Source organism: Salvelinus namaycush, chromosome 5 (assembly GCF_016432855.1).
Source record: "Salvelinus namaycush isolate Seneca chromosome 5, SaNama_1.0, whole genome shotgun sequence".
Taxonomy (NCBI): Eukaryota; Metazoa; Chordata; class Actinopteri; order Salmoniformes; family Salmonidae; genus Salvelinus; species Salvelinus namaycush.
This window is the reverse complement of record NC_052311.1, coordinates 57,510,913-57,538,437: the sequence shown is the minus strand read 5'-3', so window position 1 is coordinate 57,538,437 and position 27,525 is coordinate 57,510,913. Positions and strand designations below refer to the sequence as shown.

General features: G+C 44.6%; 1 protein-coding gene across 1 annotated transcript in view; it reads left to right on the top strand.

Moving 5' to 3' along the window:
* The window catches only part of LOC120048528 (activating signal cointegrator 1 complex subunit 3), a 148,363-nt gene that overhangs the window by 93,969 nt on the left and 26,869 nt on the right, over nt 1-27,525 (top strand). Inside the window, exons 16-33 of the mRNA XM_038994591.1 lie at nt 1,801-1,992; nt 7,884-8,108; nt 9,794-9,913; nt 10,195-10,359; nt 10,988-11,074; nt 11,317-11,493; nt 13,574-13,799; nt 13,987-14,141; nt 15,842-15,940; nt 16,159-16,327; nt 16,483-16,703; nt 16,803-16,888; nt 17,761-17,927; nt 18,292-18,437; nt 19,805-19,925; nt 20,019-20,161; nt 21,702-21,839; nt 23,212-23,332. Coding sequence (XP_038850519.1) covers nt 1,801-1,992; nt 7,884-8,108; nt 9,794-9,913; nt 10,195-10,359; nt 10,988-11,074; nt 11,317-11,493; nt 13,574-13,799; nt 13,987-14,141; nt 15,842-15,940; nt 16,159-16,327; nt 16,483-16,703; nt 16,803-16,888; nt 17,761-17,927; nt 18,292-18,437; nt 19,805-19,925; nt 20,019-20,161; nt 21,702-21,839; nt 23,212-23,332 — 2,758 coding nt within the window. The remainder of the gene's footprint in view (nt 1-1,800; nt 1,993-7,883; nt 8,109-9,793; nt 9,914-10,194; nt 10,360-10,987; nt 11,075-11,316; nt 11,494-13,573; nt 13,800-13,986; nt 14,142-15,841; nt 15,941-16,158; nt 16,328-16,482; nt 16,704-16,802; nt 16,889-17,760; nt 17,928-18,291; nt 18,438-19,804; nt 19,926-20,018; nt 20,162-21,701; nt 21,840-23,211; nt 23,333-27,525) is intronic.

The following is a 27,525-nucleotide window of genomic DNA, read 5'->3' as shown; positions in this document are numbered from 1 at the left end:
CTATCTTTCTCTCTCGCAAACTCACACACACATACACTTAGGTACACCCATCTAGTACCGGGTCGAGCCCCCCTTTAGCTCCAGAACAGCCTGAATTATTTGGGGCATGGAAACATTGCCTAATTGATATCAAGGGACCTAACGTGTGCCAGGAAAACATTCCCCACACCATTACACCACCACCACCAGGAGCGAACCATTTTCGTGAACAGCCAGATAGTGTAATAGCCCTATACTACATTAGCATTCATGATAATGTTTATTGAAAGACATTCTCCACAGGGATACTTTCTTAGACACACACCACTCTGTTGTGAGGGTATAGTAGGTAAGGTGGTTAAGGAGGAACATGAATGGAGAACTCATTCAGATAAGCAGTGTATTCATTGTCTGTAAATAATAGTTTGTGAAGAAAAGCCTTGTTTGTGAAGAGCCACTTGTAAAAGACATCCTTCAGCCTTTTTTTTACTTTTACTGTTGAAAAGCGATATCCTAAGTACACACACTAAAGGGTAAAAAGATATACATGTTTTGAGCACAAATGTGTTTTTTTAGGCACAACTGCAAAGTCCAAGGAGTAGGGCATTCAAGGAGTTGGTTTGATGGGAATCTGTGATGTCATCGGCCTCCCCCTTGCTTGAACAGTAGAGGGGCACTAGAGAACAAAAGAGGAAAGGCCAACCCCCCCACTTATCATGACTTACCTGGACCACCTATTGAGATGCGCCTTTTGTTAACTAAATCAGGTGTTCAGGAAACACAGTTGGTATTTAAATCTGAGTGGGAGCCAATGTGCAATTTGGCCCATGTACTGTACACACAGAGAAACACTTTCTCTCCCTCAACCACCCCCCCCCCCACACACACACACACACACACACACACACACACACACACACACACACACACACACACACACACACACACACACACACACACACCCACAGACAGATGCTAGCTATAATGGGCTTTTTCCTCTGTGCTCTCTCTCTGACCTCCATTTAGTTGTCCAGAGAGAGATAAAGCTGTCTGATGAGCAGGCCATTATTACTGCCTGGCCAGGTCACCACCTCACCTCTCTGCCTGTCAACACACACACATCTCAATCAGCAGCCACTGTGTGTGTGTGTGTGTGTGTGTGTGTGTGTGTGTGTGTGTGTGTGTGTGTGTGTGTGTGTGTGTGTGTGTGTGTGTGTGTGTGTGTGTGTGTGTGTGTGTGTGTGCACGCACGTGCCTTAGTGTGTACGTGCTGCATATGTGTATACTTGAAACCAGGGTAAAAAAATGTAGTTGCCTTCAGTTAAATTACTGATCCTTAAACTAACAGAGAAGCAGCTATTAAAACTGAAATAAAACCTCAACTTAGGGTTGCAATGTTTTATCAGGTACTAAAGGACACTGACTGATACTGGCCCAGCAGGATCAATACAACAGCTGTTTTATAGATCTGTCTGAACGACTCTACAGATGTGTGATTATTGGGTAGCAGTCTGGACACCTTGATGGTGCCCTCTAGCAGCTGCAGTGGGGAGTTAGGTCTGAGTAAGGACACAGCCATAAAGCAGTTGGCATGTTGTGCCGACTCAAAATGTATCTTTGACCTCTGATCCTTGGGGGTAGTCAGAAATGCTTTATTGGCATGACAAAGTACTTGTTAAAGCAATACTCCCTCTCCATCCTTCTCCTCTCTTCTACATACCCAGGCTGTGCTGATTGGTTCTCTCTTTCCTTCTCTCCTGATTGTGTTCTCTCAATCCTTCCCTCCCACCTCTGACTGTTCCCTCTCCTTCTCTCCCCCAGATCCAGCGTTCCAGGAACAAGCAGATGAAGGAGATGTTCCCAGATGGTTTTGGGATCCACCACGCTGGGATGCTGCGTGCTGACCGGAGCCTGATGGAGAGCATGTTCTCCAGGGGTTACCTCAAGGTTCTGTGCTGTACTGCCACACTGGCCTGGGGAGTCAACCTGCCTGCACATGCTGTCATCATCAAGGTCGGTTTGTGTGCGCGCGTTTCAAGTTCTGTTAGTCGTATGAACAGGATACACATGGTATACACAGTCCAACAAAATGCTTACTTTCATTGGGTGCGTGTACTTGTGGTAATTTGTTAGTTTGTATGTGTGAGGGAGTTTTTCGGTCTGATTTGAGGTAGGGTTGCAAAGGGTCGGAAATTTTGCATGGGAAGTTAAGCCCGGGAATTTTGGGAATTTTGCTTAAATTCATCAAAGAAGTTAGCTTATTATAGTGAACATTTTTTGTGGGATACACAAGGCAATTCTAGGACTTGTGGCATATTTTGGTTAAACGATCCCCAATTCAATGGAATTGCAACCCTCATGCACAGTGCATTCTTCCATCACATGTGCAGTAGAGGTCGACCGATTAATCGGAATGGAGATTTAATTAGGGCTGATTTCAAGTTTTCATAACAATCGGTTATCCGTATTTTTGGACACCGATTATGGCCGATTACATTGCACTCCACGAGGAGACTGCGTGGCAGGCTGACATCCTGTTACGTGAGTGCAGTAAGGAGCCAAAGTAAGTTGCTAGCTAGCATTAAACTTATCTTATAAAAAACAATCAATCTTAACATAATCACTAGTTAACTACACATGGTTGATGATATTACTAGTTTAACTAGCTTGTCCTGCGTTGCATATAATCGATGCGGTGCCTGTTAATTTATCATTGAATCACAGGCTACTTTGCCAAACGGGTGATGATTTAAATAGCGCATTCGCGAAAAAGCACTGTCGTTGCACCAATGTGTACCTAACCATAAACATCAATGCCTTTCTTAAAATCAATACACAAGTATATATTTTGAAACCTGCATATTTAGTTAATAAGCCTGCTAACATGAATTTATTTTAACTAGGGAAATTGTGTCACTTTTCTCTTGCGTTCTGTGCAAGCAGAGTCAGGGTATATCCAGCATTGTGGGTCGCCTGGCTCTTTGCGAACTATGTGAAGACCATTTGTTCCTAACAAAGACCGTAATTAATTTGCCAGAATTGTACATAATTATAACATAACATTGAATGTTGTGCAATGTAACAGCAATATTTAGACTTAGGGTTGCCACCCGTTCGATAAAATACGGAACAGTTACGTATTTCACTGAAAGAATAAACGTTTTGTTTTCGAAATTATAGTTTCCGGATTTGACAATATTAATGCCCTAAGGCTCGTATTTCTGTGTGTTATTATATTAAAATTAAGTATATGATTTGATAGAGCAGTCTGACTGAGCGGTGGTAGGCAGCAGCAGGCTCGTAAGCATTCATTCAAACAGCACTTTCCTGCGTAGGCCAGCAGCTCTTTGCAATGCTTCAACCATTGCGCTGTTTATGACTTCAAGCCTATCAACTCCCGAGATTAGGCTGGCAATACTAAAGTACCTATAAGAACATCCAATAGTCAAAGGTATATGAAATACAAATGGTATAGAGAGAAATAGTCCTATAATAACTACAACCTAAAACTTCTTACCTGGGAATATTGATGACTCATGTTAAAAGGAACCACCAGCTTTCATATGTTCTGAGCAAGGAACTTAAACGTTAGCATTTTTACATGGCACATATTGCACTTTTACTTTCTTCTCCAACACTTTGTTTTTGCATTATTTAAACCAAATTGAACAGGTTTCATTATTTATTTGAGACTAAATTGATTTTATTTATGTATTATATTAAGTTAAACTAAGTGTTCATTCAGTATTGTTGTAATTGTCATTATTACAAATATATATATAAAAATCGTCCGATTAATCGGTATCGGCTTTTTTTGGTCCTCCAATAATCGGTATCGGCGTTGAAGAATCATAAATCGGTTCGACCTCTAATGTGCAGTGCACTCTTCCATCACATGTACAGCTGATTCTCAAGATCTTGCACACTAATGAGATGCTATTGAGCCCACACTACTACACTGTCTGAGCCAAGGACTACATGCTTTCTGGTAAGTTTTGATTACAATACTGGGTGGGGTGAATATATTTTATATGACATACATGATTTTTTGTTAACTAGTAAATAGTAGCCAACAACAAAGTGTGTTTAAATCATTTATAACTTGTTAACACTTTCTGCTAGTTAGTTTTTGCTACCAAAATGTATCTGTACATGGAATTGTATTTGTTTGTTTTTTTTAACTTATTTTGTTTCTAATCTTTACAGGAAAATGCCACGGGCACTATCTGATGCGTGGAGACATTTCATTGCAGCTAATGTAGAAGGAAAAGCTGTGTACATTTGCAAATACTGTGCCAAATCATATGTGAAGAATGCAACAAAGATGCAGAATCATCTGGCCAAGTGCGTTAAGTTCCCTCAGCACTCAAAACAAGCAACCTCTGACAAAAGTCCCTCTACTTCTATTCGACGTGAAAATAATGAATCAGACACCTTATTAATAGCAACAGCTCATGGTCCTCCTGGAATCAGACGTTTTTTTGACTCAATGGAGGAACCTAGTCAGAGAAATGCTGTTGAATGTCTTGCTCGAGCTGTGTATGCAACTGGTTCACCTCGGATGCCCACAGGCAATGTGTATTGGAAGAGATTTCTGAATTTTCTTTACCCAGCATACACCCCTCCAACCAGACATGCTTTATCTACTCATTTGCTGGATGCAGAGTTCAACAGAGTTCAAGTGAAGGTCAAGCAAATCATAGAGAAAGCAGACTGAATTGCAATCATCTCTGATGGGTGGTCGAATGTTCGTGGGCAAGGAATAGTTAACTACATCATCTCCACCCCTCAACCAGTATTCTACAAGAGCACAGACACAAGGGACAACAGACACACCGGTCTCTACTTTGCAGATGAGGTGAAGGCAGTCATCAATGACCTTGAACCACAGAAGGTATTTGCACTGGTGACAGACAATGCTACAAACGTGAAGGCTGCTTGGTCTAAAGTGGAGGAGTCCTTCAAGGACATCATGGAACTGAAAACAATGGATACACTCTACAAGAGAGCCAAGGAAATGGTTAGGTACAGTTGAAGTCGGAAGTTTACATACACTTAGGTTGGAGTCATTAGAACTCGTTTTTCAACCACTCCACAAATTTCTTGTTAACAAACTATAGTTTTGGCAAGTCGGATAGGACATCTACTTTGTGCATGACACAAGTAATGTTTCCAATTGTTTACAGACAGATTATTTCACTTATAATTCACTGTATCACAATTCCAGTGGGTCAGAAGTTTGCATACCCTAAGTTGACTCTGCCTTTAAACAGCTTGGAAAATTCCAGAAAATTATGCCATGGTTTTAGAAGCTTCTGAAAGGCTAATTGACATCATTTGAGTCAATAGGAGGTGTACCTGTGGATGTATTTCAAGGCCTACCTTCAAACTCAGTGCCTCTTTGCTTGACATCATGGGAAAATCTAAATAAATCAGCCAAGACCTCAGAAAACAAATTGTAGACCTCCACAAGTCTGGTTCATCCTTGGGAGCAATTTCCAAACGCCTGAAGGTACCACGTTCATCTGTACAAACAATAGTACGCAAGTATAAACACCATGGGACCACGCAGCCGTCATACCGCTCAGGAAGGAGACGCGTTCTGTCTCCTAGAGATGAACGTACTTTGGTACGAAAATTGCAAATCAATCCTAGAACAACAGCAAAAGACCTTGTGAAGATGCTGGAGGAAACGGGTACAAAAGTATCTATATCCACAGTAAAACGGGTCCTATATCGACATAACCTGAAAGGACGATCAACAAGGAAGAAGCTACTGCTCCAAAACCGCCATTAAAAAAAACATCTCAAGACATCAGTCAGGAAGTTAAAGCTTGGTCGCAAATGGGTCTTCCAAATGGACAATGACCACAAGCATACTTTCAAAGTTGTGGCAAAATGTCTTAAGGACAACAAAGTCAAGGTATTGGAGTGGCCATCACAAAGCCCTGACCACAATCCCATAGAGAATTTGTGGGCGGAACTGAAAAAGCGTGTGCGAGCAAGGAGGCCAAACCTGACTGTTCCACCAGCTCTGTCAGAAGGAATGGGCCAAAATTCACCCAACTTATTGTGGGAAGCTTGTGGAGGCTATCCGAAATGTTTGACCCAAGTTAAACAATTTAAAGGCGATGCTACCAAATACTAATTGAGTGTATGTAAACTTCTGACCCACTGGGATTGTGATGAAAAAAATAAAAGCTGAAATAAATCTTTCTCTCTACTATTATTCTGACATTTCACATTCTTAAAATAAAGTGGTGATCCTAACTGACCTAAGACAGGGAATTTTTACTAGGATTAAATGTCAGGAATTGTGAAAAACTGAGTTGAATGTTTTTAGCTAAGGTGTATGTAAACTTCCGACTTCAGCTCTATGTGATGGGTCATCAAGTTATAGCAGCAATCTACCTCACCAAGCAAAGTGAGAAGAATAAGTGCACCACATTGAAACTGCCCAACAACACCCGTTGGGGTGGTGTTGTCATCATGTTTGACAGTCTCCTGGAGGGGAAGGAGTCTCTCTAAGAAATGGCAGTATCACAGTCTGCCGATATGAGCAGCCCCATCAAGAGGGTCCTCCTGGATTATGTTTTTTTGGGGGAGAGTGGTAAGCAGCTTGAAACTCCTGAAACCTATAGCAGTAGCCATTACATGGATTTAGGGAGACAATGCCATCCTGTCTGATGTTCAGACTCTGTTTGCAGATGTAAGGGAAGAAATCCGTACTGCCCACTTCACTGTTGCTCCAAGCAGAGGAAACTGCAGTTCTGAAATACATCAAAAGCATGAAGACTTCTGCTTGAAGCCCATACACGTGGCAGCGTACATGTTGGACCCCAAGTATGCTGGCAAGAGCATCCTGTCTGGTGCAGAGATCAACGAGGCCTATGGTGTCATCACTACCGTGTCTCGCCACCTTGGCCTGGATGAGGGCAAGGTTCTTGGCAGTCTGGCGAAGTACACTTCCAAGCAAGGGCTTTGGGATTGAGATGCAATATGGCAATCGTGCCAACATATCTCATCAGCCACCTGGTGGAAGGGACTTTGTGGATGATCTGAGGCTCTTTCCCCTGTTGCCTCCATCCTCCAAATCCCACCAACATCAGCCGCCTCAGAGCGCAACTGGTTGTTGTTTGGGAACACACACACACACCAAAGCACGCAACAGGCTGACCAATAAAAAGGTAAAAAAAATTGGTGGCCAAATTTGAGGCTTTTTGAACCTGACAATGAGCCATCCTCAACAAGGAAGATGAGGCCTCAGAGTCTGATGTTCAAGAGGTGGACATTGAGGATGTTCAGGGAGAAGACATGGAAGCCTGAGAAGAAGACAACCAAAGCTTTAGTTTCTAGACTATCATTTTACGTTGTTGAAAACGTTTTTGGGACATGTGATGGATCATTCAATAATCCCTTTTGTTGTTAAGTGAAATCATCCCATGTGAAGAGTCAACTCATTTAATTAAAGTTCAATTCGTAACTATTTTTTTTAAATGTATTTTTATTGGATAGATTTAATCATTTGCAATTATGTCTACTTATGATAAGGTAAAAGGTTTGTTTGTCTCCATATGATATGGTAAATATATCCAATGCAAAAAACATCTACATTTAATTGGTAATAATATACATTTGCATATATTTCTGTTAATTCACATATATTCCCGTTAATTCCCATATATTCCCACAGAAAGTTTCCATCTCTGAATATTCCCCAAAATGTGCAACCCTAGATTAAGGTATGAACTTGTAAGTCTGTATCATGTGCCGTTCACTCTTAGAAGACGGTAAGTCCGTGTAAGTGTCTGTACTAAAACATGCAGACGTTTGCCTCATTAGGACTGTATTATCTCTCCAAAGCCACTCATATCCGGCCTCTCTTGTTCCCGTGGTAACAACAGGGCACCCAAATCTACGATGCTAAGCGTGGTACCCTGGTGGACCTGGGCATCCTGGATGTGATGCAGATCTTCGGGCGTGCCGGGCGGCCCCAGTTCGACAAGTACGGCGAGGGCACCATCATCACGGCACATGACAAGCTGAGCCACTACCTCACCCTGCTCACCCAGCAGAACCCCATAGAGAGCCAGTTCCTTGAGACCATGGCTGACAACCTCAACGCTGAGGTAGGGACACACACGCCACCGTCAATAATATAGCTGGGAAAGGTCTTATCCACAATCACACATCTTCAGGACCTCTCCTTTAACAATCATACCAGTGTTTCCTCTGCAGTCATTTAGTTGTGGCGCTGCACCATGGCAAAATGGCCATGGTGCATTTGCCGCTACGCCAACAAACAAAAAAATTAATCGTCAACAAATATTTCTGCCTAGGCGCACTTTGAAGATGCTAGAAGAGTCCAAATGTACTTTTCCTCTGCAAACAATGCGAGTAATGAATAAAAAAAAATAAAAAAAGCTTACCTACTATAGTAAAATAGTTCTATTTTTCCAAGGTAAATGTTCCTCTAAAGGCACATTGAAGTTGCGAGAGCCATAGGGAGGGGAATATGCATTCTGACTAGTAGTCAATGCACAACAATTCTTAAAGCATTCGCGGGGAAAACAGCAGTTGTAATGGCCTTTGTTAAAAATAGGGGGATCCCAGCTCTCCATTCCTACTTTATTTCTCAACTCCTAAATATGTGCAAACTGCACCAGCTCAGCAGTCATTCTCACGATAGGGGAGAGTGGGCTAAGTGTAACACAGGGCAATTATAGGGTAACTTGGGTAAAAACGCCACCCTAACTCAAAATATTTTGGGGGGAGTGGTTTAAAAAATTGTCATGAGACAGATGTAACTTTTAGTTGTTCAATAGTAGTGGCAATCAGGGAAAGGGGTTTCTGTGAGAAGTACAGACAGGTGGGTGTTACCCCGGTTAGGGTAAATTGGGGTAAAACACTAACAGGTAGGATGTGTTTATATTCACTTTTTAGGGGAATGATCAGCCCAATAGGGTAAATGCAGATAGGCAACCCCATGCTTCAGCCTATTTATTTCTAGCCACGGTGCTGTATCAGTTAGGCTACAGGTGATTGTGCGTATTGCTAATAGCATACCTGATAAAATGGACAATGCATAGGCTATAAGTATGGTCCAAAATGTTACAAATAATGTACTTTTTAATTTTATTTACCAAGGAAATTTCAGAAAATGCCCGTAGTATATATGGCGTTAATAGTGGAGAATGTTAGTGTTTCACAGTATTACTTACCCGCCAGTGTTGTGATTGGCTGTGATATTGGCCTATTGATTTCTCCCGCCGAAGGGGCATCGGTTGTCAAACTGGGAAAGCTGTTCTGACTTTGTGGCTGTTTTATCTAGTGGAGATCGCTCTGTCATTTCCTGGTTGCTAAAATGTTAAACTTCGCTCAATTTCAGTTTGTGAGAAAACAAGCACTGAATAGTGTAGGGAATCATTGTTCCGTCTAAATCGCTGTGAAGTGTATTTTCAATAACAAAAAATATTGTTTTTACAGCTGTTTGAAGCTGGTAGACCAAATTAAAGTTAACAATATTTATCTTTAGTGTAAAGATATTTCACAGCGATCTGTGTTTGACAGCAGATGCCTAACTGGCCCCCTTCAATCATGTTCTCTTCTCATCTCCATCCAATGCCATTTTCACAAAATAAACACAGTACAGTAAGTCACCACTAGATGGCACCCACCTCAAGGATTCAATGAGGACTTATTGAGAAGGAATCAATGCTGAGTATGGAATCTCCACCAGGTGCTGCTAGGTGGATAGAATGACTGAAGGTGAATGTGATGTTATTGATCTCTCTCTTTCGCCCTCTCTCTGCAGGTATCACTAGGGACTGTGACTAACGTGGAGGAAGCAGTGAGGTGGCTGAGTTACACCTACCTGTACATCCGCATGAGAGCCAACCCTCTGGCCTACGGGATCAACCACAAGGCCTACCAGGTACACACGCATGCATGCACACAGACACACATGTACACACACACAAACGTGCTCACACACACACATGTGTACACACTCTACTGTACACACTCTACTGTACACTCTCTTATTGTCTAGCTCTCTGTGTTAGATGGACCCAGGTCTGGAGCTGTACTGTAAGGAACTGGTGGTGATGGCAGGGTTAAACTGTTCTGTCTCTGTGTTAGATGGACCAGGTCTGGAGCTGTACTGTAAGGAACTGGTGGTGATGGCAGGGTTAAACTGTTCTGTCTCTGTGTTAGATGGACCCAGGTCTGGAGCTGTATCGTAAGGAACTGGTGGTGATGGCAGCCAGGAAGCTGGACAAGGCCAGGATGATCCGCTTCGAGGAGAGGACAGGATACTTCGCCTCCACTGACCTGGGCAGAACCGCCAGTCACTTCTACATCAAATACAACACCATGGAGGTACACCAGAGTTCCATAACATGATATTATGTTATATACTATGTTGTATTGTACACTGAGTGTACAAAACATTAAGAACACCTGCTCTTTCCATGACATACAGTACCAGTCAAAGGTTTGAACACAGCTATTGATTCAAGGGTTTTTCTTTCTTTTTCCTGTTTTCTACATTGTAGAATAATAGTGAAGACATCAAAACTATGAAATAACACATGGAATCATGTAGTAACGAAAAACAAATCAAAATATATTTTAGATTCTTCAAAGTAGCCACTCTTTGCCTTGATGACAGGTTTGCAAACTCTTGGCATTCTATCAACCAGCTTCATGAGGTAGTCACCTGGAATGCATTTCAATTAACATGGGCCACCATCCCTGTGGAAAGCTTTCGTCATCTTGTGGAATCCATGCCCCGACAAATTGAGGCTGCAACTCAATATTAGAAAGGTGTTCCTCATGTTTGGTGTACTCCAATGTATTATATTATTGTAACCGGGTATAGATACCCTTCTGTGTAGGTGTAATATGGCATGGTATTATCTACAGTAACATGCAATATACAACTAGATAACCGCTGTTCCTTATGTCAATTTGATGTTTCTGTTTGTACACCTCCTCCTCCATGCAGACGTTCAACGAGCTGTTCAACTCCCAGAAGACAGAGGCTGACATCCTCAGCATCGTCTCCAAGGCTGAGGAGTTTGAACAGGTCAAGGTGAGAGGTCACTCATCACACATTATAGACTGCTGCAGGACACCTGCTAAACAGTATAGCAAGGTCTTGATATAGTTTGAGTACCCAGGTGGAAAGACTCCTGACTCTGTGTGTGTGTGTGTGTGTGTGTGTGTGTGTGTGTGTGTGTGTGTGTGTGTGTGTGTGTGTGTGTGTGTGTGTGTGTGTGTGTGTGTGTGTGTGTGTGTGTGTGTGTGTGTGTGTGTGTGTGTGTGTTTTTCAAGGTGCGTGATGAGGAGATGGAGGAACTAGAGCAGATGCTGTGTAACTACTGTGAGCTGCCTGCTGCAGGGGGAGTGGAGAACGGATACGGCAAGATCAACATCCTACTGCAGACCTACATCGGCCGGGGAGAGGTGGACAGCTTCTCCCTCATCTCAGATCTGTCCTACGTAGCACAGGTAGGTTACAGGCACAGCACCACACACACACACACACACACACACACACACACACACATATGCTCTCTCTCCATCTGTTTCTCACATACACACACACTCATACAAACTGAACCATACCTGAAGAAACTTCAACATGTGTACATGCTTCTACCCCAAACTGAACTGAGCTAGCCCCTCTGAGGGGTCCAGCTGTACCCCTGTGTCCCCTGCCAGGGGGTGCCACTGCCAAGACTCCCTTACCCCAACACATGCAGCCCCTGCCAAGACTTCCCCTTCCCTCAGCCAGCAGCACATGCCGTCCGCGTCCTAGAGCAGAATGTTTCAATCATACTGGTGTACTGATGGGGGTTTAGAAATGGTGTCTTAACTAATCATATCATACACATCCATAAACGGGTTTCCTGTTTGTACCAGCATCTCCATTGTTTCAGAGGGATCATGAGGCTTTCATGAACTGTCACAGTTAATCTGCCATTCCGGCATCTCTGCATTATGCTCTTTATGAAAATCAAATGCTTTGATATATCTGATGGAAAGTAATATGATTGGCTGGTGCATATTTCACAGTGACTGATAGCCTAGAATCTTTTTTGCATTTGGAGGCCCCCCCCCCCTCCACATCCCATCCCCTCTTCCCATCCTCTGCTGAACCCATCTATCCATGGTTATTCTGCGGTAACTGATTCCATGTGGCTGAATATTTGGAATTGTTCACAGCAAATTCCCTCTTTGCTCCTATTTTGCCAGATTTCAGATGTGCAGCCGGTTTGGATGGCTGAGGCCGGGAGGCAGGCAGCCATAGTGGAATAGAGGGGATCTGATGGTTAATCCAGACTGAGGACTGATATGTCCTGCTGCTGTATGATACTGCCACTACACACCAACAGAGACACACACACATAAGCATAGAGATAAAGTTGCATACATACATATAGGTGGGCACACTCACAAACACTGGCAGACTCACCATCTCTCGCTCTCACACACACACTGACAGGGGCTAACTCCCTGTCTCTCATGCATACACACACACTCCTCAATGGCTTTAGCAACTGGATGATAGATAGAGCAGTTCTGCAGGCCGGTGCACTTGACCGCAGGACACCAGGAGTTCTCCTGAGAGAGTAGATTATTGTACATGAGCGCTGAGAGACCTGAGACCACAGTTGACCTGTTCTTACTGCATGCTCTTAAAGACACATGGACACAGAAGAACTGGAGAAGGAAGGCAGCTTAATCATGAAGTTAGTTCCAACCAGGGAGATTATTGAGATGAACTATGTTGGTGCTGTGACTCGGACTGTGAGGCCTGATGTGTTTTGGCTGTTGGTTGTTATTTGGAGTATGAGTGTAGGCTCAGTAAGGGTGTGAGTAGGGTTTTCTCTCCAGAGGGTTTGATGTAGGAGTGCGGTTGCCCTAGTGGCCTTTTAACCAGCAGCAGACCAACATCTGGCCCAGCTGGTGTTTCTGTGTCTCTGCCTGTCTATATACTTGTCTCTGTCTGTCTGCCTGCCTGTCTCTGTCCATCCTCCCACTCAACCACATGTTCCGGACACAAGCAGACCTGACCAATCTATCACAGATAGCAGCCTCACCACGACTTATCCATCACAGCAGAGCCAGGCCCAACAAATCAATCACAGCACGGCCAGACTCTACCAATCCATCATGTCATTAACACTTGCCCAAATCAATCAGAGCCCAGTCACGTCAGATCTGATCAGTTTATCAGCGAGCAGCGCCAACCACCTGACCCATCTGTCAGGACAGACATGAGCAATCCATCAGCACACAGCCAGGCCTGACCCATGTTTCAGAACAGAGCCTGATCATACCAGTCCCGCGGCTCTCGATCAGACATGATTAATCGTCCTACATCTTGTTGGATTATTTCAGTCTCTGCATGACTCTCTCTGTCCTGCTGTACCCATTGTAGAACACTGCTCTAAGTCTGGCTGTGGCCTGTCTGTCTTTTTACACCTACTGTAATACACTACTTGTGACTATCTGTCTGTCCGTGTTTTTCTACTATAGAATGCCACTCAAATTGTAACTGTGTGTGTATTTGGTCCCTGTGTAGAACGCAGCTCGTATCGTCAGGGCTCTGTTTGAGATTGCTCTGAGGAAGCGCTGGCCTGCCATGACCTACCGCCTGCTCAACCTGTGTAAAGTGATAGACAAGCGTCTGTGGGGCTTCGCTCACCCCCTGAGACAGTTCTCCATCCTGCCTCACAACGTGCTGGCCCGTCTGGAGGAGAAGAAACTCACTGTGGACAAACTGAAAGATATGCAGAAGGACGAGATAGGTGAGACAATACTGGGCCAAGTGTAGTGTACTAGCACATTAGACATGAATTCTATTGTGTTCTGTAGAGCTGTGTGTGTGTGTGTGTGTGTGTGTGTGTGTGTGTGTGTGTGTGTGTGTGTGTGCACGCGCTCTTGCAGCGTGCTGTAGTAACACCACTTCCCCCTCTCTCTCTCTGTGTGTCCCAGGTCACATGCTCCACCACGTGAACATCGGGTTGAAGGTGAAGCAGTGTGTCCACCAGATCCCTTCCATACTGATGGAGGCCACCATCCAACCAATCACACGCACCGTGCTCAGGGTCCGCCTCCAGATCACCCCCGACTTCCAGTGGCACGACCAGGTAACCATGTCGACCTCACCTAGGATGACCTCGATGTCTCTCTTTCTCGCTCTCCCTCACACATACACACACAGTACACAAACAGTAGACATTATTAGAGCACTCTTTAAGTGTGTCAAAATGCTGCTAACAGTAGAAATGTGTTAGTGTGAAGTGTCAGTGGTCAGTATGGAGCTATCCTCTCCCTTAGTGGCCCTGCTCCTCTCCTCCTCCAGCCAGTGGGGGTGATGGAGTAATGAGTGAAAAGTGGGAATCTCACCGCTGTTCTACAAGGAGGAGCAGCCAGCTGCTGAAACGACCCCGCAGCGTCAGATTCCCACCTCTGGAAGTGTTAGTCCACATCCCAAGTACTGGTTGAAGGGCTCTTTTTTTCTTTGAATGGTTCAAATTAAGGTTTCTTTAAAGGGAAGATGGCTGATTCTAGATCAGTGTTTAGGTACATCACCTTCTTGTAATATTAACCTGCAGCTTTAATACTACATTTGCTTGAGCCTGCCTGATGTGCCAGATGGACGGTGTTTTCCGCTTTTGGGACTATTCTATTGGTTCCATTGCGACAGGCAAGATCAATCAAACACAGCTAAGTAAAGATTTCAAATGCCGTTTGAACCCAAGTCTGCTGTCCGTAAGTAGAGCCATGTCCAATGGAGGGAATATACAGTACATCATTGAATTGTGAATTAGGCTACAGGATCTCTATGGTGATTGGAGTATATCATTGAGGCAGATGACTCCTGTAGTTTGTAAGGGAGTCAGGGTGGAATAGGAGGCCCGTTGTAGCCAGGCTGTGTATGAAGATGAATGTTTGTGTGATTAGCGATGCATGCTCTGCTCATGGGAGAGTTGTTATGGAACACCCCCCAGCTTAGCCAGTGATCCCTGCTGCATATGTACACACGCAAGCTAGCCACGACACATGTAGAGACACATGAGATCTCCTTCTCCCTAACTCTAACCCAAGCCATGGACTCCAGGATAATGACTCATTCTAATAGGGAAACAGACAGAAGTTGGATGTCGTTTTCTAATATTAATGCCTGTTTCCCCACTCCCTTTAGTATTTTCCTATTTTTGGTTCATCCGAATGTTGTGCATTTATCATGAGTAGGATGCAGAATTGTTCCTGGTTCAGGTCACATGGTTGGGAATAACTCCTATCCCTAATCAAGAGTAGTGTCCCTGATATCTTTAGACATTTACACAAGAGGGCTAGGGACCAGGCCAGAAGATGACATTATAGCTGTTGTTTTAGTGTGTTTGTCTGTGGAAACTGGACTGTCTCCTCTCTCCATGTGTCATAAAGCAGTTTCCTGGACCTGTGGTCTGTTTGCCAGACAGCAGTTTCCACAGCAGAGGAAAGGAATTGGTGTACAGTGTTCTACAGGGGGTCAACTCAGAGCAGAGAAATGTAGAGAGATACACAGTACAGTGCACCTCCTTCTCCTACTGGGGAGAGAGGACAGAAGAGGGCTGAGGTTTCTGTTTGGAGTCACCCCAACACCCATGACTGAAGGGTTATGCACCCACCTACTAACAATTACATTGCTTTGTTTTGAATTGCTACTATCTGGTTAAACCTGGGAGTGCTCTGATCTTCTAATGCTACCGATTCTTCATGCTTCTATCTCCTCTCCTCTGCCTCTCCTCTGCCTCTCCTCTGCCTCGCCCCTCTCCTCTGCCTCTCCTCTCTCCTCTCTTAGTGTCATGGTTCAGTGGGTGAGCCCTGGTGGCTGTGGGTGGAGGACCCCATCAACGATCACATCTACCATTCAGAGTACCTGCTCCTACAGAAGAAACAGGTGGGTTTCTGGGTACCATTAGCTTCTAGAATGTGTCTGAGAGCCACTTGTTCTCCTGTGTTGAGGCAGAAGTTGCCCCTAACTACAGATCTAGGATCAGATTACCTGACCCATAATCCTAACCTTAACCTTAACCATTATGGTTATGGAATAAATCTGACCCTGTATCAGTGGATATGGTTGAGCCAAGTCATACTTACCTTGTGTGTGTTTTCCAGGTGGTGAGTGGGGAGCCCCAACAGGTGGTGTTCACCATCCCTATCTTTGAGCCCATGCCCTCCCAGTACTACATCAGAGCTGTGTCAGACCGCTGGCTGGGCTCAGAGGCTGTCTGCATCATCAACTTCCAACACCTCATCCTGCCTGAGAGACATCCCCCACATACTGGTACTGTACAACAGACTCACAAACACAGACAGACAGACCCTCAGAGGTGTACAGATGAAACAACTCTTCATACTTCACACATACACCTTTCTTTGTCTTTTTTCCTTGACAAATGTACCCATACGTTGTCTCAACGTTGCCCTGTGGATTCTCAGAGCTGCTGGACCTGCAGCCGTTGCCCATCACCGCCCTGGGGAACCCGGAGTACGAGAGTCTGTACAAGTTCACCCACTTCAATCCCATCCAGACACAGATCTTCCACACGCTCTACCACACCGACACCAACGTCCTGCTGGGGGCGCCAACGGGCTCCGGTAAAACCATCGCAGCCGAGTTGGCCATGTTCCGAATCTTCAACCAGTACCCTACCTCCAAGGTCTGTCTGCCCCCCCTTCACTCTATCTCTCTCTCTTTTTCTCTTTCTATATCGCTATACATTTCTCTCTGTTTATCCTTGCTCTGTGTGTGTTCTCAGGTGGTGTACATTGCCCCTCTGAAAGCTCTGGTCAGGGAGAGGATCGAGGACTGGAAGATCAGGATAGAGGAAAAACTGGGGAAGAAGTGAGTGAGACTTGGTTATAACCATGTGCATTTCAGTTGCATTCACATCTGTCAATGACCATCAGCTGTGGTATCTATCCATCCATATATTGTCTCTTTCTCGCTCTCTCCCCTCCCTCCCCCTCCCTCCTTCCCTTCCCTCTCTCCCCTCTCTCCCTCCCTCTCCCTCCTTCCCTTCCCTCTCTCCCCTCCCTCCCTCTCCCTCCTTCCCTTCCCTCTCTCCCCTCCCTCCCTCTCCCTCCTTCCCTTCCCTTCCCTCCCTCCCTCCCTCCCTCCCTCCCTCCCTCCCTCCCTCCCTTCCCTCCCTTCCCTCCCTCCCTTCCCTTCCTTCCCTCCCTCCTTCCCCTCCCTCTCTCCCCTCCCTCCCTCTCCCTCCTTCCCTTCCCTCTCTACCTCTCCCTCCCTCTCCTTCCTTCCCTTCCCTCTCTACCTCTCCCTCCCTCTCCCTCCTTCCCTCTCTCCCCTCCCTCTCTCCCTCCTTCCCTCTCTCCCCTCCCTCTCTCCCTCCTTCCCTCTCTCCCCTCCCTCCCTCCCTCTCCCTCCTTCCCTTCCCTCTCTCCCCTCCCTCCCTCCCTCTCCCTCCTTCCCTTCCCTCGCTACCTCTCCCTCCTTCCCTTCCCTCTCTCCCCTCCTTCCCTCCCTCTCCCTCCTTCCCTTCCCTCTCTCCCCTCCCTCCTTCCCTCTCTCCCCTCCCTCCTTCCCTCTCTCCCCTCCCTCCTTCCCTCTCTCCCCTCCCTCCCTCCCTCCCTCTCCCTCCTTCCCTACCTCCCTCTCCCTCCTTCCCCCCCTCCCTCTCCCTCCTTCCCCACCTCCCTCTCCCTCCTTCCCCACCTCCCTCTCCCTCCTTCCCTCCCCTCTCTCCTCGTCCCTAGGGTCGTGGAGCTGACAGGTGATGTGACTCCAGACATGCGGGCCATCGCTGCGGCCGACCTGATCGTGACCACGCCGGAGAAGTGGGATGGCGTGAGTCGCTCCTGGCAGAACCGCAGCTACGTCCAGAAAGTAGCCATCCTCATCATCGATGAGATCCACCTGCTAGGTACCACAGCCTAATTCTACCCAGAAGCATATAGAGAGATCTTTAATATCTATGGGTCTGGTTCTTGCCTCACAAACCCCAATACAATCAAAACTTTGTATAGAGCCTTAACTTTTACCTTCATAAATCCTCATACAAACAGAGCCTTCTATAGAGCCTTAACTTTTACCATCATAAACCCTCATACAAACAGAGCCTTCTATAGAGCCTTAACTTTTACCATCATACAAAGAAAATTCTTATAGAATTCTAAAGAGTTAATAATAATACTACTCTCCATAGTGAAATGCTTTGTCAAACTTTCTCACACTGGAATGTACCACTGTGTCTCACACTGGACCATACCACTGTGTCTGTATCCCAGGGGAGGACAGAGGTCCTGTGCTGGAGGTCATAGTGTCCAGGACCAACTTCATCTCCTCCCACACCAACAAGACTGTCCGCGTGGTGGGCCTGTCCACGGCCCTGGCCAACGCACGAGACCTCGCCGACTGGCTAGGGATTGGACAGGTGAGCTCGCCATAGCATCCACATACTAGACACTACAAGTATTGTGAAACGCCACTCCTGGTAAGAGTTGCATTTAGGCTCAGATCTAGAATCAGTTTCTTATCTGAATCAGGCATTACAACAGTGTTCTACCCTGATCATACCATCACGTTAGTCTCAGTTTCACATAGACAAGACATCTCCTGTAGTTTAAACCTGCTCATCATTTCACCTCCTGTCCTGTGTTCAGATAGAGTTCATGTCTCTGTCATCAGTTGGAGGTTTTGTAATTGACATTGCTGTTCTCAAGCCAACCAGTAACCACATTTGTGTTAGCCAGTGTTTTTTAGTGTTCACGTATCCGCCTCCCCTTTTCATATTTGATAAATGTAGAATAATACTGATGTTTTTGGCAGGGAATCCGTGTAATAGTTTTGACCACAGTACGGTAATGGTTTGGAGTCCTGTTTCTCTGGAGCCAAGCTGGAGTTGCTTTGGTAATCAACAGAAATCACGGTACCAATGCGGACAGATGACTTGACAGTCCTTTAATAATAATAGCAGTAATCATATCAGAAGGGTATTTAATAACCTCCCTATCCACCACAGAGAGACATGGGAACTCCTGTATGCCTGCATGACCCCAGTCACACATGAAAACCACATGTAGACAGACAGTCTTTACATTCACTTAGTATTTTCTTTTTGAGATAAATTGTATATCTGCTGAAAAACATGTTATATAACATTTATAAAGCATTCATAGCATTTACAACTGCTTATTTTTGAAAGTTATAAAGTTTTACCATAACGTCATGTGTAATGCTTTTAAAACATTGCGCTCAAATTCCAACTGTATCCTACCATTCCAGTCTTCTCTGTGACGGTATTGGTTGTTTACGTTGTGTTACTGTTGCAGAGTGTCCCTGGCAGACAGATTGTCTGGTTATAAATCTGGCTCTTTAGACTGGGGACGGGAGGGACTGGGGATGTTGGCTGGGTTTAGATGCCCAATCCATTATCCAGGCCTTTAGATATGTGTACACATGCGCCTGCCCTGCCTGGCCACTCCACACGCTACAATGCACTGCTGCCCTACCCAGCGAGCCTCTGAGCACAACAGACAAAAAGTGCTCCGTTCCCTGTCCCTCTCCCCTGGACAGGGACAATGACAAACCTTTAGACACCCAGATGGGCCTCGCAGCCAGCTGGACTCACTTTATCTATCTATCGCTCTCTCTTTCGATCTAGTTCTCTTTCATCCACTCTCTCTCTCTCTCACTGACTGAGAGAAGACATTCATTCTCTTTCTATGGTTCTATGTCCATATGGTTCTCTTTCATCCACTGTCTAACTCTCTCTGTCTTTTTGCCTCACCTCTCTTACAGGTGGGTTTGTTTAACTTCCGGCCCTCTGTGCGTCCCGTCCCATTGGAGGTTCACATCCACGGCTTCCCAGGACAGCACTACTGCCCCCGCATGGCCAGCATGAACAAGCCTGTGTTCCAAGGTACAATACACCACACACAGAAACACACACTAAGTATGCAACTACACTGTGCATCCCCCCTCTCTATATCTCTCTCTCTCTCTCTCTCTCCAGCGATTCGCAGTCACTCTCCAGCCAAGCCTGTTCTGATCTTTGTGTCGTCGCGGCGACAGACTCGTCTGACAGCTCTAGACCTGATAGCCTTCCTGGCCACCGAGGACGACCCCAAACAGTGGCTGCACCAGGACGAGACTCAGGTGACCAGTCTTATACTTGTTACCCCCTAGTGGAAATAACCCTGTAGTCAGAGGTGTGTACATCTACAATATTTCTCTCTTTCTCACTCGCTCTCTCTTTCTCTCTCTCTTAGTCTGTCTCTCTTTCTCTATCTCCTCTTTCGCTCTGTTCTATTCCTCCAGTCTTCCTATTCCTCGTCCTCTGCTGCTTGTTGCTCTCTCCTTCCTCCTCCTGATATTCTCTCTAAGCACTGGTTTTAGTGTAATTACAGAGGGAACTCAAATCAACTTCTACAGGAAACGCCTGTGTCATATCCCATTATTTTCTCTGCATACTTCAGGATTATTTCAAGATGAGAAAATGTGCTCTGATAGAAGATGGGCAGTAATTACCTTAACATGTGTGTCTGATATATAGGGGCCCATAAACAAGGAGAATTTCTTACAATACACCAGCGAACGCTCTCACTCCTATCTATCTCTCACTCACTCACTCACTCACTCACACACACACACACACACACACACACACACATTACAAAACAGTAAAACATTGTATTTGCTCAGGCCTGCCAGAACCCCGGGATACAGAGAGCTGAGCAGAGCGGTGTTGGATGTGGATACAGAGAGCTGAGCGATGTTGGATGTGTGTCTGGTGTATAATCCCTCATATTGGGCCTTATGAAGTCACAGTAGGCTTGGCGTTGTAAAAGACTGATATTAACATGTTTTATGGGGCTGCTCGCTTTTCACACCAAGCCTGTGGTCTGGGCGAAATAGAGAGCTCTGACTGACTTCAAACCCCAACTTGTAAAATATATACACACACACAAACTAGTCCTTAATACTGTATACGCAGCAGAAAAAATCTAATTCATAGGATACATTTCATCCTCTCTTCTGCTCCGCATTTCCTAACTCTGTGCGTGTGTGTGTGTGTGTGTGTGTGTGTGTGTGTGTGTGTGTGTGTGTGTGTGTGTGTGTGTGTGTGTGTGAGAACCTGACATTTACTGTATGTGTATTTTTAGCCCTGGGTGTGTTGAACTGGCCCTGCAGTGTGTTTGTTCCAGTGATATATGCTGCTCCCTGCTGTGTTTCTGTACTGGCTGTGTAGCTGCTGGAGCTCCTGTGGTTTGAGTGACAGGCGGCTGGCGCTAGCTGCCTCCGTCTCAGTGGGAGTCCCGCCCTCTGCCTGAGTTAGCCTTACGTTCTCTCGATTACTTCCTCTGCTGCAGTTAGCCCCTCTCCCTCCTTCCTTCCTTCCTTCCTCTGTGAACATGTACCTCTCGTCCTGTAACTCCCCCTGTAAAACACTCTCAAATGTTTTGCTTGTTCTGTCCCACATGTTCTGTCCCACACAATTTTTTTCTCCACCTCCCTTTTCTCCACTCCTTCCGTAGCCCCCGTCCCTGCTCATGTGCAACAATGTCTTCTTCGTCATGGATGTGCCTTCTAGTCCTACACTGTTTACTGTGTCTCTATTGGTTGACGAGATATGGTATTGTGCTGTCGTAGATTGGTGAGGTGAGGTCTCATGCTGTGATTGGTTAATGTTACCCAGATGACAGACATCATCGCCACGGTGAGGGAGTCCAACCTGAAGCTGACGTTGGCGTTTGGTATCGGCATGCACCACGCTGGACTACACGAGAGAGACAGGAAGACTGTGGAGGAACTGTTTGTCAACTGCAAGATCCAGGTGGGACCCTGATAGGTCCAGGTGGGACCCTGATAGGTCCAGGTGGGACCCTGATAGGTCCAGGTGGGACCCTGATAGGTCCAGGTGGGACCCTGATAGGTCCAGGTGGGATCCTGATAGGTCCAGGTGGGACCCTGATAGGTCCAGGTATATACGTATTGAATAGTTGCGGGTATATAGGTATTGAATAGTTGCGGGTATATACGTATTGAATAGTTGCGGGTATATAGGTATTGAATAGTTGCGGGTATATACGTATTGAATAGTTGCAGGTATATAGGTATTGAATAGTTGCGGGTATATACGTATTGAATAGTTGCGGGTATATAGGTATTGAATAGTTGCGGGTATATACGTATTGAATAGTTGCGGGTATATAGGTATTGAATAGTTGCGGGTATATACGTATTGAATAGTTGCAGGTATATACGTATCGAGTAGTTGCAGGTATATACGTATCGAGTAGTTGCAGGTATATACGTATCGAATAGGTGCAGGTATGTACGTATTGAATAGGTGCAGGTATATACGTATCGAGTAGGTGCAGGTATATACGTATCGAATAGGTGCAGGTATATACGTATCGAATAGGTGCAGGTATATACGTATCGAGTAGTTGCAGGTATATACGTATCGAGTAGTTGCAGGTATATACGTATTGAATAGGTGCAGGTATATACGTATTGAATAGGTGCAGGTATATACGTATTGAATAGGTGCAGGTATATACGTATCGAGTAGTTGCAGGTATATACGTATCGAGTAGTTGCAGGTATATACGTATTGAATAGGTGCAGGTATATACGTATTGAATAGGTGCAGGTATATACGTATTGAATAGGTGCAGGTATATACGTATCGAGTAGTTGCAGGTATATACGTATTGAATAGGTGCAGGTATGTACGTATTGAATAGGTGCAGGTATATACGTATTGAATAGGTGCAGGTATATACGTATTGAATAGGTGCAGGTATATACGTATCGAGTAGTTGCAGGTATATACGTATTGAATAGGTGCAGGTATATACGTATCGAGTAGTTGCAGGTATATACGTATCGAGTAGTTGCAGGTATATACGTATTGAATAGGTGCAGGTATATACGTATTGAATAGGTGCAGGTATATACGTATTGAATAGGTGCAGGTATATACGTATTGAATAGGTGCAGGTATATACGTATTGAATAGGTGCAGGTATATACGTATTGAATAGGTGCAGGTATATACGTATCGAGTAGTTGCAGGTATATACGTATTGAATAGGTGCAGGTATATACAACAATGTTGCAGATATAACACTGAAGGTGTTTCTGCTTTACTTTGTTAAATCCATGACAGGTATGACACTCTAATCTCTCTCTGTCTCCAGATACTGATAGCCACCAGTACTCTGGCCTGGGGAGTAAACTTTCCTGCCCATCTGGTCATTGTCAAAGGTACTGAGTACTATGATGGGAAGACCAGACGCTACGTGGACTACCCCATCACAGGTACAGGCTCATGTCCAGTTTCCATCACTGTTTCTGTATTGAATTAAGTCTTCTTCTATTTTCCTGTCATGTCAAATACTCCCTGTTTGGTAGTGAGTTAAAAAGTCCAGTACATCCATGCGTTTTCATCTGAATGTGTAGCTGTGGTTTATCTCTCCTGTAGTTACATTAGGTTGTAGTTCTGTAGCTGTGGTTTATCTCTCCTGTAGTTACAGTAGGTTGTAGTTCTGTAGGTGTGGTTTATCTCTCCTGTAGTTACAGTAGGTTGTAGTTCTGTAGCTGTGGTTTATCTCTCCTGTAGTTACAGTAGGTTGTAGTTCTGTAGGTGTGGTTTATCTCTCCTGTAGTTACAGTAGGTTGTAGTTGTTCTGTAGCTGTGGTTTATCTCTCCTGTAGTTACAGTAGGTTGTAGTTGTTCTGTAGCTGTGGTTTATCTCTCCTGTAGTTACAGTAGGTTGTAGTTGTTCTGTAGCTGTGGTTTATCTCTCCTGTAGTTACAGTAGGTTGTAGTTGTTCTGTAGCTGTGGTTTATCTCTCCTGTAGTTACAGTAGGTTGTAGTTGTTCTGTAGGTGTGGTTTATCTCTCCTGTAGTTACAGTAGGTTGTAGTTCTGTAGCTGTGGTTTATCTCTCCTGTAGTTACAGTAGGTTGTAGTTGTTCTGTAGGTGTGGTTTATCTCTCCTGTAGTTACAGTAGGTTGTAGTTCTGTAGCTGTGGTTTATCTCTCCTGTAGTTACAGTAGGTTGTAGTTGTTCTGTAGCTGTGGTTTATCTCTCCTGTAGTTACAGTAGGTTGTAGTTGTTCTGTAGCTGTGGTTTATCTCTCCTGTAGTTACATTAGGTTGTAGTTCTGTAGCTGTGGTTTATCTCTCCTGTAGTTACATTAGGTTGTAGTTCTGTAGCTGTGGTTTATCTCTCCTGTAGTTACAGTAGGTTGTAGTTATGTAGGTGTGGTTTATCTCTCCTGTAGTTACAGTAGGTTGTAGTTGTTCTGTAGCTGTGGTTTATCTCTCCTGTAGTTACAGTAGGTTGTAGTTCTGTAGGTTTGGTTTATCTCTCCTGTAGTTACAGTAGGTTGTAGTTCTGTAGGTGTGGTTTATCTCTCCTGTAGTTACAGTAGGTTGTAGTTGTTCTGTAGCTGTGGTTTATCTCTCCTGTAGTTACAGTAGGTTGTAGTTGTTCTGTAGCTGTGGTTTATCTCTCCTGTAGTTACAGTAGGTTGTAGTTATGTAGGTGTGGTTTATCTCTCCTGTAGTTACAGTAGGTTGTAGTTATGTAGGTGTGGTTTATCTCTCCTGTAGTTACAGTAGGTTGTAGTTATGTAGGTGTGGTTTATCTCTCCTGTAGTTACAGTAGGTTGTAGTTGTTCTGTAGCTGTGGTTTATCTCTCCTGTAGTTACAGTAGGTTGTAGTTCTGTAGCTGTGGTTTATCTCTCCTGTAGTTACAGTAGGTTGTAGTTCTGTAGGTGTGGTTTATCTCTCCTGTAGTTACAGTAGGTTGTAGTTCTGTAGCTGTGGTTTATCTCTCCTGTAGTTACAGTAGGTTGTAGTTCTGTAGCTGTGGTTTATCTCTCCTGTAGTTACAGTAGGTTGTAGTTGTTCTGTAGGTGTGGTTTATCTCTCCTGTAGTTACAGTAGGTTGTAGTTGTTCTGTAGCTGTGGTTTATCTCTCCTGTAGTTACAGTAGGTTGTAGTTGTTCTGTAGCTGTGGTTTATCTCTCCTGTAGTTACAGTAGGTTGTAGTTGTTCTGTAGCTGTGGTTTATCTCTCCTGTAGTTACAGTAGGTTGTAGTTGTTCTGTAGCTGTGGTTTATCTCTCCTGTAGTTACAGTAGGTTGTCGTTCTGTAGGTGTGGTTTATCTCTCCTGTAGTTACAGTAGGTTGTAGTTCTGTAGGTGTGGTTTATCTCTCCTGTAGTTACAGTAGGTTGTAGTTCTGTAGGTGTGGTTTATCTCTCCTGTAGTTACAGTAGGTTGTAGTTGTTCTGTAGGTGTGGTTTATCTCTCCTGTAGTTACAGTAGGTTGTAGTTGTTCTGTAGCTGTGGTTTATCTCTCCTGTAGTTACAGTAGGTTGTAGTTGTTCTGTAGGTGTGGTTTATCTCTCCTGTAGTTACAGTAGGTTGTAGTTGTTCTGTAGGTGTGGTTTATCTCTCCTGTAGTTACAGTAGGTTGTAGTTATGTAGGTGTGGTTTATCTCTCCTGTAGTTACAGTAGGTTGTAGTTGTTCTGTAGGTGTGGTTTATCTCTCCTGTAGTTACAGTAGGTTGTAGTTCTGTAGGTGTGGTTTATCTCTCCTGTAGTTACAGTAGGTTGTAGTTATGTAGGTGTGGTTTATCTCTCCTGTAGTTACAGTAGGCTGTAGTTGTTCTGTAGGTGTGGTTTATCTCTCCTGTAGTTACAGTAGGTTGTAGTTGTTCTGTAGGTGTGGTTTATCTCTCCTGTAGTTACAGTAGGTTGTAGTTCTGTAGGTGTGGTTTATCTCTCCTGTAGTTACAGTAGGTTGTAGTTGTTCTGTAGCTGTGGTTTATCTCTCCTGTAGTTACAGTAGGTTGTAGTTCTGTAGGTGTGGTTTATCTCTCCTGTAGTTACAGTAGGTTGTAGTTGTTCTGTAGGTGTGGTTTATCTCTCCTGTAGTTACAGTAGGTTGTAGTTATGTAGGTGTGGTTTATCTCTCCTGTAGTTACAGTAGGTTGTAGTTGTTCTGTAGGTGTGGTTTATCTCTCCTGTAGTTACAGTAGGTTGTAGTTCTGTAGGTGTGGTTTATCTCTCCTGTAGTTACAGTAGGTTGTAGGTGTGGTTTATCTCTCCTGTAGTTACAGTAGGTTGTAGTTGTTCTGTAGGTGTGGTTTATCTCTCCTGTAGTTACAGTAGGTTGTAGTTCTGTAGCTGTGGTTTATCTCTCCTGTAGTTACAGTAGGTTGTAGTTGTTCTGTAGGTGTGGTTTATCTCTCCTGTAGTTACAGTAGGTTGTAGTTGTTCTGTAGGCTGTGGTTTATCTCTCCTGTAGTTACAGTAGGTTGTAGTTTGTTCTGTAGGTGTGGTTTATCTCTCCTGTAGTTACAGTAGGTTGTAGTTGTTCTGTAGGTGTGGTTTATCCTCTCCTGTAGTTACAGTAGGTTGTAGTTGTTCTGTAGGTGTGGTTTATCTCTCCTGTAGTTACAGTAGGTTGTAGTTTGTTCTGTAGGTGTGGTTTATCTCTCCTGTAGTTACAGTAGGTTGTAGTTCTGTAGGTGTGGTTTATCTCTCCTGTAGTTACAGTAGGTTGTAGTTGTTCTGTAGGTGTGGTTTATCTCTCCTGTAGTTACAGTAGGTTGTAGTTGTTCTGTAGCTGTGGTTTATCTCTCCTGTAGTTACGAGGTAGGTTGTTAGTTGTTCTCTGTAGGTGTGGTTTATCTCTTCCTGTAGTTACAGTAGGTTGTAGTTGTTCTGTAGGTGTGGTTTATCTCTCCTGTAGTTACAGTAGGTGTAGTTGTCTGTAGGTGTGGTTTATCTCTCCTGTAGTTACAGTAGGTTTGTAGTTGTTCTGTAGGTGTGGTTTATCTCTCCTGTAGTTACAGTAGGTTGTAGTTATGTAGTGTGGTTTATCTCTCCTGTATTACACGTAGGTTGTAGTGGTTCTGGTAGGTGTGGTTTATCTCTCCTGTAGTTCAGTAGGTTGTAGTTGTTCTGTAGTGTGGTTTATCTCTCCTGTAGTTACAGTAGGTTGTAGTTGTTCTGTAGGTTGGGTTTATCTCTCTGTAGTTACAGTAGGTTGTAGTCGTTCTGTAGGTATAAGTGGTTTTTCGTAGTTTCTCTCCTAGGCCCTGTAAGTGTTTCCTCTTCGGACTGTGGTTACTGTAGTTGTGTTGTGTCTTCTTCCAGACGTGCTGCAGATGATGTGCCGTTGCAGGCCGCCCTCAGTATGACGACCAGGGCAAAGCTGTGATCCTGGTTCACGACATCAAGAAAGACTTCTACAAGAGTTCCTTACAAACCCTTCCCTGTTGAGTCCAGGTGAGAGGCTATCCCTTGGCTTTGTGGTGTGACCCTACATAGTGAAGGCCATTGCTACAGCTTTTCACTTGGTCTCTGTGCATTTAACATTGTAAGGGGGGAAAGTCTCTCTCCTTCACTTCCACCTCTTCCTCAGTCTCCTGGCTGTGCTGTCAGACCATCTGAATGCTGAGATCGCGCAGGGACCAAGTGACTCACGCT